The sequence below is a fragment of the Marmota monax genome, unplaced genomic scaffold, assembly GCF_021218885.2.
Source record: "Marmota monax isolate L192 unplaced genomic scaffold, Marmota_monax_Labrador192_F-V1.1 WCK01_AAM20220418_F8-fsc00068, whole genome shotgun sequence".
Classification (NCBI taxonomy): Eukaryota; Metazoa; Chordata; class Mammalia; order Rodentia; family Sciuridae; genus Marmota; species Marmota monax.
Window position 1 is genome coordinate 5,978,025 of NW_026692352.1, and position 12,297 is coordinate 5,990,321.

Consider the following 12,297-nt stretch of genomic DNA (forward strand, 5'->3'; position numbering starts at 1 on the left):
GACTGTGACTCCTCATTCTTCTCCCCTCACCTGTGAAGGAATGGGAAAGACCTTAAAATCAGAGGCTTGCTCTCCTCTCATGCTGTGACCCCACAGGGTGCTTGCTCAAGCTCTGCCAAAGAATCCTCTTCTCACTGACATGCTGTTGCCCCCTCCCTCCATTGTCCAATAAATCACTCCATAGATTCTGTTAGTTCTCATCTCCTCCTAGGGGTGTTCTCTCCCTCCCCCCTCCCTCTCCCTCTGGTGGTGCTGGGGATCAAACCCAGGGCCTTGGCAGGCTAAGCACATGCTACACCACTGAGCTACATGTCCAGCCCTCCTGTGCTTTTCTTTAGTTCAGGCTTTCCCTGGATTCCTTCTACTACTGCCCTAGCTTGAGGTGTCCTCCCTCACCCAGCTCTTTTCCACATCCTTCACACTGCCCTCCTGTCCTATAGCCCCTCCTGACCCTTTCCCATACTATGGCTACAGGGCTCTTAAGACTCATCTGACCAGTGTCAGTTCCATATTTTAAAAAGTCTCCTCCAAACACACTCCCACTTCAATGTTTCAAGAGTGGCACACAAAGGACTTCCTAAGATCAAACCTCAGGCTATCTCACTTTGGCTTCCTTTCTCACAATTGCCTGGGCTCCTGCCACTCCAGCTCCCTCTTCCTACATGCTGACTTTTCTAAGACTTTATGCCTTTCCTTCTACCTTGCCCTCACAACCTCCATCTGAAAAACTCCTACTCATCCAGAGACAATGAAAATAATTTCAGAACTCTATGTGCAGGTACTAGCAGTGCTCCTTTCGAGTCTTGTTTGGTTCTTAAATCACCTCCAATTATAATTATTATTATTCCCATTTGTAAATGTGAAAACTGACATTCAAAAAGATAAGACCCGGTCTGACGTTGGACACAGGTCTATAATCCCAGCTATTCAAATAGCTGAGGTAGAAAGATGGCAAATTCAAGGTCATCCAGGACAATTTAGACCTTGTCTCAAAATCTTTTAAAAGGGGTTGGGGGTGTAATTCAGTGTTAGCGTGATTGCCTAGCATGTGTGAAGTCCTGAATTCAATCCTCAATACCAAGAGGAAAGTATGGGACCGCGGCAGCGGGTACAGGTGGGCAGGACTAGAACCGAACTCTAGGTCTGATTCCACACCTGCCATTCACGTCTCTGGTCTCTGAGAAGTGCATCCAGTCCCCAGGCTGAGGAAGGGTCCTCTCTTCTCTGTAGTTCCATAGCCCCCAGCTTCTCTTTTGTCCCACCTTTGTCACCAGTGTACACGTCTGTCTCTACTGTTCCCTTCCCCCCTGCAACGTGAGCACCCAAAGGCAGATCCTGATCTCAGCCGCTGGGTCCCCAGCACCCAGCAGTATGTACAGATGCTCTGTGAAGTTTTCTGATAAATGGAAAGGCAGAGGCGTTTGGTGTGGTTTAGGAGTTCAGGCCTAACATAATTTCGATATCCCTTACCCCAGACGAGACCTCTGCATCTGCAGCCAAAGGGAGGCACTGCCAAAATAAGAACATACTTCCCCACACGCCCTTGGCGAGTTCCGCACGTGCTCAGTTTCCCTGCCCACGTTCTAGCTGTCGGGCCGTACCAATCTCTGCAGGGGAGTTCAAGCGGCCAGGCTGAGGGAACAGCTGAAATAACCGGATGTAGCCCTTGGAACGAAGAAACCATCTCCCCTTCCCTCTTTCAGTCGGCTGAGTTCGCGTAGGGCAGACCTCGGCGCTGCCCTGGGTCCGCACCGCGCCGAGAACCAGGAGCTTTCCCCCCGCGCAAGGACATGGTGTGGGCCGCACAGTGGAACGGCCCGCCCCGCCCCCGCCCCGCCCCCGCCCGCGTCGCGGCCCGCCCCGTTGTGAGGTTATAAAGTGCGCGCTCCGTGCTGCGAGCCCCGGGGCTGGCGCCTGGCTCTTGTTTCTCCTCCACCCAGCGCTACGCCCGCCGCCAGCCTCTGCTCGCGGTGCCGTAGCCACCTCCGCTGGGCTCAGTCCCGGGCTTCAGTGCTCTGTGCGAAGCCCTGGCCCCGGCGGCCGGGGCATGGGCCAGGGACGCGGGGTGAGGCGGCTTCCCGCAGGACCGTGACCAGCCTTGACTTCAGCATGAAGACCCTCATTGCCGCCTACTCTGGGGTCCTGCGAGGTGAGCGTCGGACCAAAGCTGCTCGGAATGAGGGCGCCAATGGAGGATCTGCCCTGTCCACCAAGGGCTCTGGGAGATGGGGTGAGTATCTGTCACACCTGGAGGCTTTCATCCTGTGGGTATGCAACTGCAAGATTTTCAGGAAAGGGTTCTGAGGCAAACTGATGCGGAGGAATGGCCACTGGAAGTTGGGATCCCAGTTCCCATCTTTTATTTTGGGGATTTCCTTTTGAGGGTCTGGGATGAGGGAATAATCATCTTTACTTAGTCTGGTTACCCAGTCAGATCCACGTAGCTTGGCATCCTACTCAAGTCTGAGTTCATTCTATATCCTGGCACTCATCAATTTTTTGCGACATCTGTTGCATCACTTCCCATCTCCCATCTGATGAAGGTGACACCACCCACCTTTCTCAGTTATTAGGGATTTTGGAGAACTACTCGCCAATCCCCAGTACTGTTCCTGCCCCCCCCCCCCCGCCCCCATGGTTCCCTCCCATCACCCTTCACCAGGTGGAGCAAGCTTTGGCAGCCAGAGACTAGATGGGACTGGGTGGCAAGGATTTTGTAATCCCCTGAAACAGCCGCTGGCTGGGGAACATGCCTGGCTGGGGAACATGCCTGATTGGGACAGGTGTGCCCCCACTGTCCTCTGCCTCACACCCATCTGCCAATCCGGGGGGTGGAGCCCACTCATCAGCAGTTCTGAACCTTGGTGTGTGTGTGTGTGTGTGTATGTGGTGGTGGTGGTGGGGTAACCCTGGGTGTCCTCCAGGGTGGAACTGAAGCCTTCAGTGAATTAGGGGTGAAATCAAATATCATAGCTTTTTGCATGAAAGGAAAAACATTCCTTCCACCCCCGCATTCCTTACCTATAGTTGAAGAAACTGAAGTGGGATGATACATGTTGCTTGAGATTTTTTTTTTAACAGATGCCTTATTGGGCGAGGGGTGTTAAATACAAATCCTGGAGATCCTGGGAGGTCATCATGCTGTCCTGTTCTGCCAGTGTTTCATTCATGAAGCGTCTTTCCTCCTGAGTTTTTATTCTGCTTGCTGAACCTTTCCAACTTGGGATTTTTCTTTAGTAACCAACAATAGCCTGTTCTCACCTATATTATGAAACATGCCAATTATGGAAATCTAGAAAAATATAGACAAACAGGAAAAAATAAAAATTGCTGGTAAATCAGCTATTTAAAGATAGATTCCTATTATCATTTTAGTATATTTCTGTATAATTTTCTTTATACATATTATGCAGATTAAAGTTGAGAATACGCTATAGATATAGTTCTGAATCCTGTTTTTTCTCTCTTAATAATATGTCATCAGTATGTGCTGCAATAATCAAAATCATTTCTAATATGCTAATGGTTGCAAGTTAGCTGCTGCTGGAGCTGTATCAGTTTTAACTGTCCTGTGCATTGGTGTTGTTCCTTGTTGATTATTGCTGTGGTTTTCTGCCCTACTTGGTTTGGGTGCTGCTCATTGCCCTTAAAGAGGATACTCAGCTGCTGTTACCATCCAGGGAGAAGCAGCCTGAGCTATCCTACGCACCAGCCCACTAGCTTCTGTCAGCCTCTTCTCTGACTTAGAGTGTTTTGTTGTTGTTGTTGCTGTTGTTGTTTGCTATGCCCTTTGATGTCCTTACCAGGGGAAGGAAGGGACTTGCCCATGTTCCCACTTTTAAACTGTGTTTATCTCCATGTCATGAGATAGAGGTACTCTCTGTGGCAATCCTTCCTAGAGATCCCCTTCCTGGGCTCTGCTGTCCATGAGCTGTGAGCTGTGCCTTCCAGGAACCAGTGACCTAGAGTTTTTGACCTAGAGTTACTCAGGAGAGTCTGTGCTCTAGCAGATGATTTTGATCAAGTCATTTAATATACCAGGAGCATTTCCCCATGAAAACATGACTTTACAAACTGGGTTCAAAGAATTACATCAAGGAATGTAGCAAGGGCTAATATGAAATGCAAACTAGTCAGTTTAGCTCTCTGGGATCTACTTTGGTGAAAGACTGGGTGGGGTAGGGGAGGGTGCTGAAGCAAATTTTGTACACTCTCGGCATCTTCACTAAACCTGCTTGCTACATCCTTGGTCCTTGAAGACACTCCCCAGTGGCCTAGTTTGCCTCTGCAGATAAGTTCCCACTGTTGTGGGTGGTGAACACCCTGTTGGTGGTGACTCCCTGTCAGCGGCAGTATTCAAGGAGAGACCATGGATTCTGTGAAGGGAAGTCCTATGATGGGTGAGAGATTTCAATAGATACCTTGGTGCCGGGTTTCTCTGTAGGAGCATGGCTGGGTTCAGGCATGTTGGAGAGGAGGTTCTGCATTGGTGTTTTTTAATCTCTGAAGGACTGTGCTGGACCAGGTGTGGAGGCTGCAGTGGTAGTTGCGTCTGTAACCTCTGTAATCTCTGTCCCTGGACTAGGGGTTCTTCAGAGAAGAGTCCTTGGATGCTTGCCTATATCCTTAGGGTTCAGCACAGGCCCCAGCACAAGACGGAGGTAGTAAAATTTTGAGCTGATTTATTCTGTGTGACTACAAAGAGTAAGGCCAGAAATTGGGTGGGACTTGGGGGACAGGTTTTGGTACAATAAAGGAATCCTTTCTAATAGCTGTTAATGACTTTGTGGGTTGGGGTGGTGGGGTTAGAGTTCCCCATCCCTGGGGTTATACAAGTGGGGGCCTAGTGGGGGGATGAAACTAAGCAGTTAGCTTATGGAACTGAGACTTAACTGGGGGGGGGGGTAACTGTGGAACTGAGACTTGGCAGTCACTTAATGCAATCCAAGTCATAGAATGAGAACATCACTCATGTCCTATCTCCTTCAATTCTTTGTAACTGAATGACGCTAGCCATAACCTGGAATATAGATCTGAGTTCTAGCCTGGCTTTGATACTCCTGGATGAGTGCCTTTTCTCTGGAGACCTTAGTGTTCCCATCTGCACTATGAGGGTTGGACCCTCCTCCCCTACATTGGGTTAGTTACTAAGGGCTCATCTGAGTTGGGAGAGGAGAAACAAGAGTAATAATTTATTAGTGGACTGGATGACTCAATGGCCAGTGTGGAAATCCTGCCCCCAAATTCAGCAGCAAGTACTTGAGTCAAAACTTAGATATCTGTTAGCACTGGATCTGGCCCAACCCTCATGGTACAATGGAAACATTGAGGTCCTCAGAGAGAAGGGACTTGTCCAGGGGTATGACACCTAAGATGCATCTCCCAGTCTGTGGCTAGCCTCCATAAATAAGAGAAGTGTGATGAGGCTGGGAAGGACTGAGTGCTGCGCATCATGGGCACTCAGCAGTGTACTGAACAAGTGAAGGTTGCTCCCAGTCTCCATGATGGGAATGGTGGCTCACCCCTTCTCAAGCTTTATGAGGAAGTGCCCCAAGCTTGCCTGGTGGATAGAGACACCAGCAGCCCCAGGGCTTCAGCTGCCAGGTTAACTGCTGGTTTGCCTCCACTTTATACTTCCAACCTTCGAAATTCTTTTCTTCCTCCATTGTCTCACAACCTCCTGTGCACCATGCCATATGCCATGGTCATCTTCGTCTTTTTTTTTTTTTTTTTTTTGGTACTGGAGGTTGAACCCAGGGGAACTTGACCACTGAGCCATATCCCCAGCCCTATTTCATATTTTATTTAGAGACAGGGTCTTACTGAGTTGCTTAGCACCTCACATTTGCTGAGGCTGGCTTTGAACTCACCTTCCTCCTGTCTCAGCCTCCTAAGCCGCTGAGATTACAGGTGTGCGCCACTGTACCTGGCACCATAGTCTTCTTGATCCTCCAGCATTGCCCCCAGTTCAGTCCTATCACAGGGCCTTTGCATGCCTTCCTGCCTAGATCTTTGCATTGCTCACCTTGGAACATTTGGTCTCCTCTCAGGTCTTCCCTGGTCATCTTGCCTGGAAGCCACCCCAGTTGCCACATCTTGTACCTCTATAGCCCTTATAATTACTTAAATTCTCCCATATGCTTATCTATTTAGGTAGTTGTCTCTGTCTTAAGAATGTCATCCCCAGGCTGGGCACAGTGGCTCTGGAGATGGAGGCAGAAAGATCACGAGTTCAAAGCCAGCCTCAGCAATTTAACAAGGCACTAAGCAACTCAGTGAGACCCTGCCTCTAATAAAATACAAAATAGGGCTAGAGATTGGCTCAGTGATTGAGTGCCCCTGAGTTCAATCCCTAGTACCCCCCCCATAAGAAAAAAAATAGAATGTCAGCCCCTTGGGAGCAGAGACCTTGTCTGTCTTTCTCAGAATTGTGTCCCTATCAGTGCTGGCAGGTAGTAGGTGCTCAATAAATATTTGTTGAATGAATGAATTGTTAGTGGGACTTCCCTGTTCCTCTTGGCAGTAAGCCCTGCTCTTAGCTTTGGTGTGATTCCTTAACTCTTTCTCAGGCCTCTATACTTGTCTCTGCTAGGTGCTGGGGCTGCAGCTGTTCCCTGTCCTGGAGACACCCACAGCCTGGCCAGAAGCTAGCCCCTGGGGCTGAGTGCCAAGTGGGTGGAGCCAACTCCTTTATGACTTCCAGAAGTCAGAAAGCCAGGATCCTAGCTCTGCCTTTCCCTGAGACATGGTTGGGTGGCTCACTTCCTCTCACTCCCCCATCTCAAAAACAGAATCAGAAATATCAGACTCTCGGGGCTGGGGTTGTGGCTCAGAGGTAGAGCACTCGCCTACCATGCGTGAGGCACTGGGTTCGATCCTCAGCACCACATAAAAATTAAATAAAGATATATAAAAAAAAGAAATATCAGACTCTCATTGGAAGGCACCTCTGAGAGTACTCCCCAGGCTGGTGGGGGCCTCCCTTGCATTCCTGGCCCTGTGTGGCCCGCTGTGTATAATTGTTCTTGGTCCTCCCTGTCCCAGAATATGAGGAAGTGAGTTAAGGTGAGTGGAAGGTGCCTTGTAAACTAGCTTGTGACACTCATGTGAATGAGTCCTTGTCATTTGTGCTGCGTGATATGCAAGTGGGGACTTGGATATGGGTCCTTTGTTCACTGACTGAGCACCTCCTGTTTGTCAGTTAAGATCCCCACCTTTGAGGGAGTGAGACCAGGGGATCTATACAAGATGATGGCATATAGTGATTCAAGCAGTGACGGGAGGAATAGGGGCAACTGTGGAAGCCTGGAGGGGACAGTAAGGAAGCTAAATCACCCTGGGGTCAGGAAAGGCTTCCTGGAAGAAGTGACATTCATTCTGAATTTTGAAAGGTGCATAGCCCTTAGCAAGGCAAGCAAGAAAATTTGGGTGCAAAGAATAGCATTAAGTAGAGGCATGTGATTTGGGTGGGGGGGCAGTCTGACTGTAGGGCCTTCGAGTGTCCAGCCCGGGCTGAGGGCTAGATGTACTGAGAGACAGAGGCAAGGGGCACAGGATGCTGTGTCCAGGCCTGCAGTGGCTCACCTGCATTTACCAGGGAAGGAAGCCTTGAGAGCCTCGGGAGAGGAGCTTGTGTAATCAGAATGTCTTGGCCTCTAGCACTCCCAGGTACTCCTGGTGTGGAGCCACTGTTGGCTAAGTTGGGGATCAGGACTGAGTCGGGCCTAGGGTCTATGGAGTCCCTTCTCTGCCACGGAATTGCTCTGCACTCTCAGCCTGCAGCCATGGCTTCCTGACTCTCTGTCTCCTGTATATAATGGATGATAAGAGTATCTTGCAAGTTATGGTGCAGAACCTGTGAACCCTTGAGGCCTATCAACAGAAGCAGAAAATGTGAACTCCGTGTGTGGGTGGTACTGGGAGTTGAACCCAGGGCCTCATGCATATCACTGAACTACATCCTCAGCCCCTTTTTTCTTTTTATTTTGAGACACAATCCCACTAAATTGCCTAGGCTGGCCTTGATCCTCCTGCTTCAGCTTCCCCAGGCACTAGGATTACAGGTGTGCACCATGATACTTGGCTGAACTCCTGTTGTCGTTAGAGGAATTAGAAGTCCTGAGCCTAGGCCAGAGCCTACCTCTGTGCCTGCTTCATTCACATGTGGCCTCACTCCCCATGAGTGCAGTGAGGAGGGCTGGGTGAGAGGAGCCCTGGAGTTCCTTTCAGCTCTGCTGGAGAAATGTGAGCCATTCCTACCCCTGACTGCTCCAGGTTGACCTCTTCCTCATTCTTGGCCTCAGCTTCTTCTTGTGAAAATGGGGATTATGTCCTTCTTGGGGCCCAGGTGAGTGCCCCAGAAGAACCTGTCTCCCCACGCTTGCCATTTATTGTCATAAGGGACTATTCTGGGGACTCCTTGGTGATGCACACGCAAGCAGGTGGCGTTGCCATGGCAACCCCTCCCACTACGATATTTTTGAATGTGCTAGGTCAGAAGGTGGGGGTGGAGAAAGTGGGCTGTTTAGGGTCCTCAGCAGTCATGTCAAGGGTCCTGATTGTAGCTTCAGGCTCTCAGGAACATGGCATCCTAAGAATCCCACTTTCTTGGCCTCACCTTCCCAGACTCTACTTCATGAAAACCAAATTTGTGAAGAACCATACCTTTGAAGTATCCTGAAATGGGGATCATAGTCCTGTTAGGAGGATCTTTTGTGAACAAACATTCATTAGTGGTTTCTAGCAGAGTAGAGAAGGCCCAAGTTGATAGGACCTCAGACTGCAACCCCAAGCTCCAAATGCAGGGTCTGGGGAAACAGAGACCTAGAGAGGGGAGGAGGCCGAAGAACTTAGAGCCTGATAGACACATAGGTCGGTCAGGACAGCCAGGCCAGGTTTGTCTTCCCAGCCCAGAAGGTATGGCTGGGGGTTGGCTCCCAGTCATTTGGCCTTCCGTTTGGGACGATGTCCCAGTGGGCCCTGTTTAAGGATACCTGATTTCTAAAAGAGAGGCCTCAAAGGAGACTATTATTCTTTCCAGAAAAGAACTCACCAGTGTGGTGGATCCTGGTGAATGGTAGCTAGCCTCCCTGTCTGAAGTTGGTGGAGGGAATGGGGCATTTGGCTGGCTCTCTTCCTGGCCTTCAGAATGGAGGACAGCACTCTGTGACATTCTCCCCTCTCCACTTTCTCAGCTAGACCCACACAATCTCTGCGTTCCAGCGTGATTGAACTTTTTGCACTCAATTCCTCAAAATTATGCTCCCTCTCCGGTTCCAGGCCTTTGCAGACATTGTCTGTCAGACTCCACTTCCTGGGGTCCTGACCCCTGCCTTCCTCTTGTCAGCATGGCATCTCACCCAAGATATTTGTTTCCCTGGGAAGGCACCTCTGAGAGTACTCCCCAGGCTGGTGGGGACCTCCCTTGCATTCCTGGCCCTGTGTGGCCCTCTGTGTATAAGTGTTCATGGTCCTGTCTCCCCAGTCACATCTGGGGTGGGCAGTCCAGTAGCAGAACTCAGCCTCTAGCAAGTATCCAAGACGGGGGTGTGGGGGGGTAGGGTCTGGGAGCTCCCCGCCAGTGCAGTAAAGGGGACTTGGCACACGTTCATGAACATTAGCATCCAGGCTCTACCCTTTCCTCCTTTCCTCTGGAGCTGTCACTATGGCCCTGACTTTAACCCACCCCTCCGGCTAGAGTAAGCCTTTCCTTCTTGATTCCCCAGGATGCTCCCTTTGACCCTCTAGCATGGCACAGGTCAGTCAGCTGGGAAGTGGGCTTATCTCTCTTCTTGTGCGGGCCCTGTTCACTCATCAAAATCCCCTCAAACATTCAGTCATTCAGCAAACATTGACCAAATACCTTCTCTGTGTCTGACCCCATGCAAACACAGGGACCTAGGAGTATGAGACATGGTTCTTGCAAACACACACCATAATGAGAAAGGCGAGTATTGCAGAGAGGTGGTGGGGGGGGGGGCGTTATGGAGGTTGGCCAGTGGGAGATAGAAAGCTTCCCAGAGAAACATTTTTCAGGCTGGTCATCAGGAGGTCAGTGACCCTCCAGAGCTGGCAGCTTCACTGTGTCTGATCTGGTCATCATCACACATGTGGACTTTTTGCTGAAATTGCCTCCCTGGGGGAGCCTGAAAGATAGCTCACTTCTGTCCTTGAAGAAGCCACATCTCTAGCATTTGGCTTGGCTTCCTGGACCTCCCTCGGGCTAGAATGGTATGCCAGGGGTCAGTATGCCTAATCTCTGCCCCCATGCAACTTATACCCAGCCCTTTGGAATAGTTTAAGGGATACTTTCTCATTCACCTACACCCCAGGCAGTACTTGGAACCAGATGGGCCCAGGTGTATTGTCCTTGGGCCAGGAGATGGAGCATGATGCTGCCTACTCAGAGAGGCCAAGAGCCTGTTCACACCTCTACTACCCCCTGGCTCTTTCTGTCTCTAACAGAATGGCCCTTTTCCATGAGTTATTTAAATTCCTCACAAGGATCCTGCATCACAAGGATCCCCCTCTCAAGGAGGGGAGGTAGTAGTTTTTAAGATTCCACAGCAGGAAGTGTCAGAGCCAGGGATTGAATCCTATCTATCAGTCACCAGCACCTCTTCTCCAAGGCAGGGCAGGTGTTGTCATACTCATTAGACAGGAGAGGACACTGAGACTCACTTGATAATTAACTAGCATTCACACAGATCTTTACTTTTTATGAAGCTCTTGCCTATCCATTTTCTCATTTAATTCCTTCAACAAACTGGCGAGGTAGATATTAGCCCACTATTCAGATGAGGAAACTGAGGCTTACACAGGAAATGACTCATTGAGGTCACACTTCCTGAGCATCAGGGGCCAGGTCCTCCTGATTGCATCTTCTCCAGGCCAGCACATTCTGTCCCCAGATGCTGATAGTGGAGGTGGCAGAGGAAGCTGGGTGGGCTGTTCAGAGGCATGACCTGCCCACCTGCTTTCTGCTCGACAGTGCTTCCCCACTGTGCTCAGTGCCTCTCCATGGGCAGGGACCCTTTCCCCCTGGAGTTTGTTTCATGGCTCCAAATTATTTTTCTTCATGGCTCTCATCCCTGTCTGAAATTATGTCATACGTTTACATGTAGCTGGTTTATCCTTCCCTCAGACTCACTGTGTATCCCTAGTGCCCCACTCCAGGCTTTGGGTCTTATCTCTGCCCCCACCCGCCTTCCCCTGGAAGCTACCTCTGACTGCTCATTCTTACTTCTCCATTCTCAGTTTATTTTGGGCAAACAGAACCTTCCCTGTTTCTGGACTAGTGAACATCTGTCTTCAGGCCCTTCATTAGAACTCCTTCTGAGTCTGGCAGTTCCTCCGGCCCACAGTCCCTTTCTCTTCCTCTCTGCCTCCCTGACCTTGTCTTTAGAGACATGGAGAGGCCTCCAGGCCTCCGGGGGGTGGGGGGGAGCCTCCCCTACTGTTCCACTCACCCTGCTGCCTCTTATGATGGATAGCTTTGTCACCTGCTCCTTTTGCTCATTATTTATATGCCTTTCTAGTAGATGGCAGAAGCCACCTAACAAACCCCAAATGTACCTTACACACAGTTTTCATTTGATCTCCCTAAAAATCTTGTAAGGTGGGGATTCTTGCCCTCACCCCTTTTAGAGATGAGAGAGGTTAGTGACATGCCTGAGGTCACAGAGCCAGGCAGGGGCCGAGCTGGCCCAGGTACCCAGATCTGGGGTGCTGGTATTCAGGCTCTGCCACCCTTAGGCAACTACGAGAGGAAGCCCATGAAGCTCTGCTTTCGTCAGCCCTGGGGTGCGGCTAGTCACTCTATTATCAGATGTTGGGCAAGGAGGTTCCAACATACCTGTTGCCACTGCCAGCCCTGGGCTGGGTCCCGAGACTGTGGCTCTTTGGTCCCACTATTGCAGGAATCTATGGTTTTGCCCTCACAGCAGGAGATGATTTTTGGGGAGCATCTGGGTGGGGTTCACACTCCTTGCACAGCCAGTCTGCACAGGATTGTCCCCGTGAGACTTTGGGCATGGTGTGGGCAGAGCAGGCAGCCCTTCTTAGCCAGGGTATCTTCCTGAAGTCTGGGTGTGGACTGGTTTGTTATATAGGGATGTCCCTTAGTGACATGGCATCACAGAAATGGTGAGGGACTTGTGGCCCAAATACTTGCCTTGAGTCTTGGCTCCTGATACCCTGAACACAAGCAAGTGGCTTCACCTCACCTCAGTTTCCTTCTCTGTGAATTGGGGCTGCTGCTCCCTGCCTTGCCCACCTTCCTAGGTGGTGCTGTGGGAT

General features: G+C 50.4%; 1 protein-coding gene across 1 annotated transcript in view; it reads left to right on the top strand.

Annotated features, from left to right (window-relative positions):
- Positions 1 to 1,891: 1,891 nt before the first annotated feature.
- Positions 1,892 to 12,297, top strand: part of Dgat2 (diacylglycerol O-acyltransferase 2) — a 30,665-nt gene continuing 20,259 nt past the window's right edge. The window contains exon 1 of the mRNA XM_046442004.2: positions 1,892 to 2,230. Within this exon, the coding sequence (XP_046297960.1) occupies positions 2,110 to 2,230 (121 nt within the window). The 5' untranslated portion in view covers positions 1,892 to 2,109. The remainder of the gene's footprint in view (positions 2,231 to 12,297) is intronic.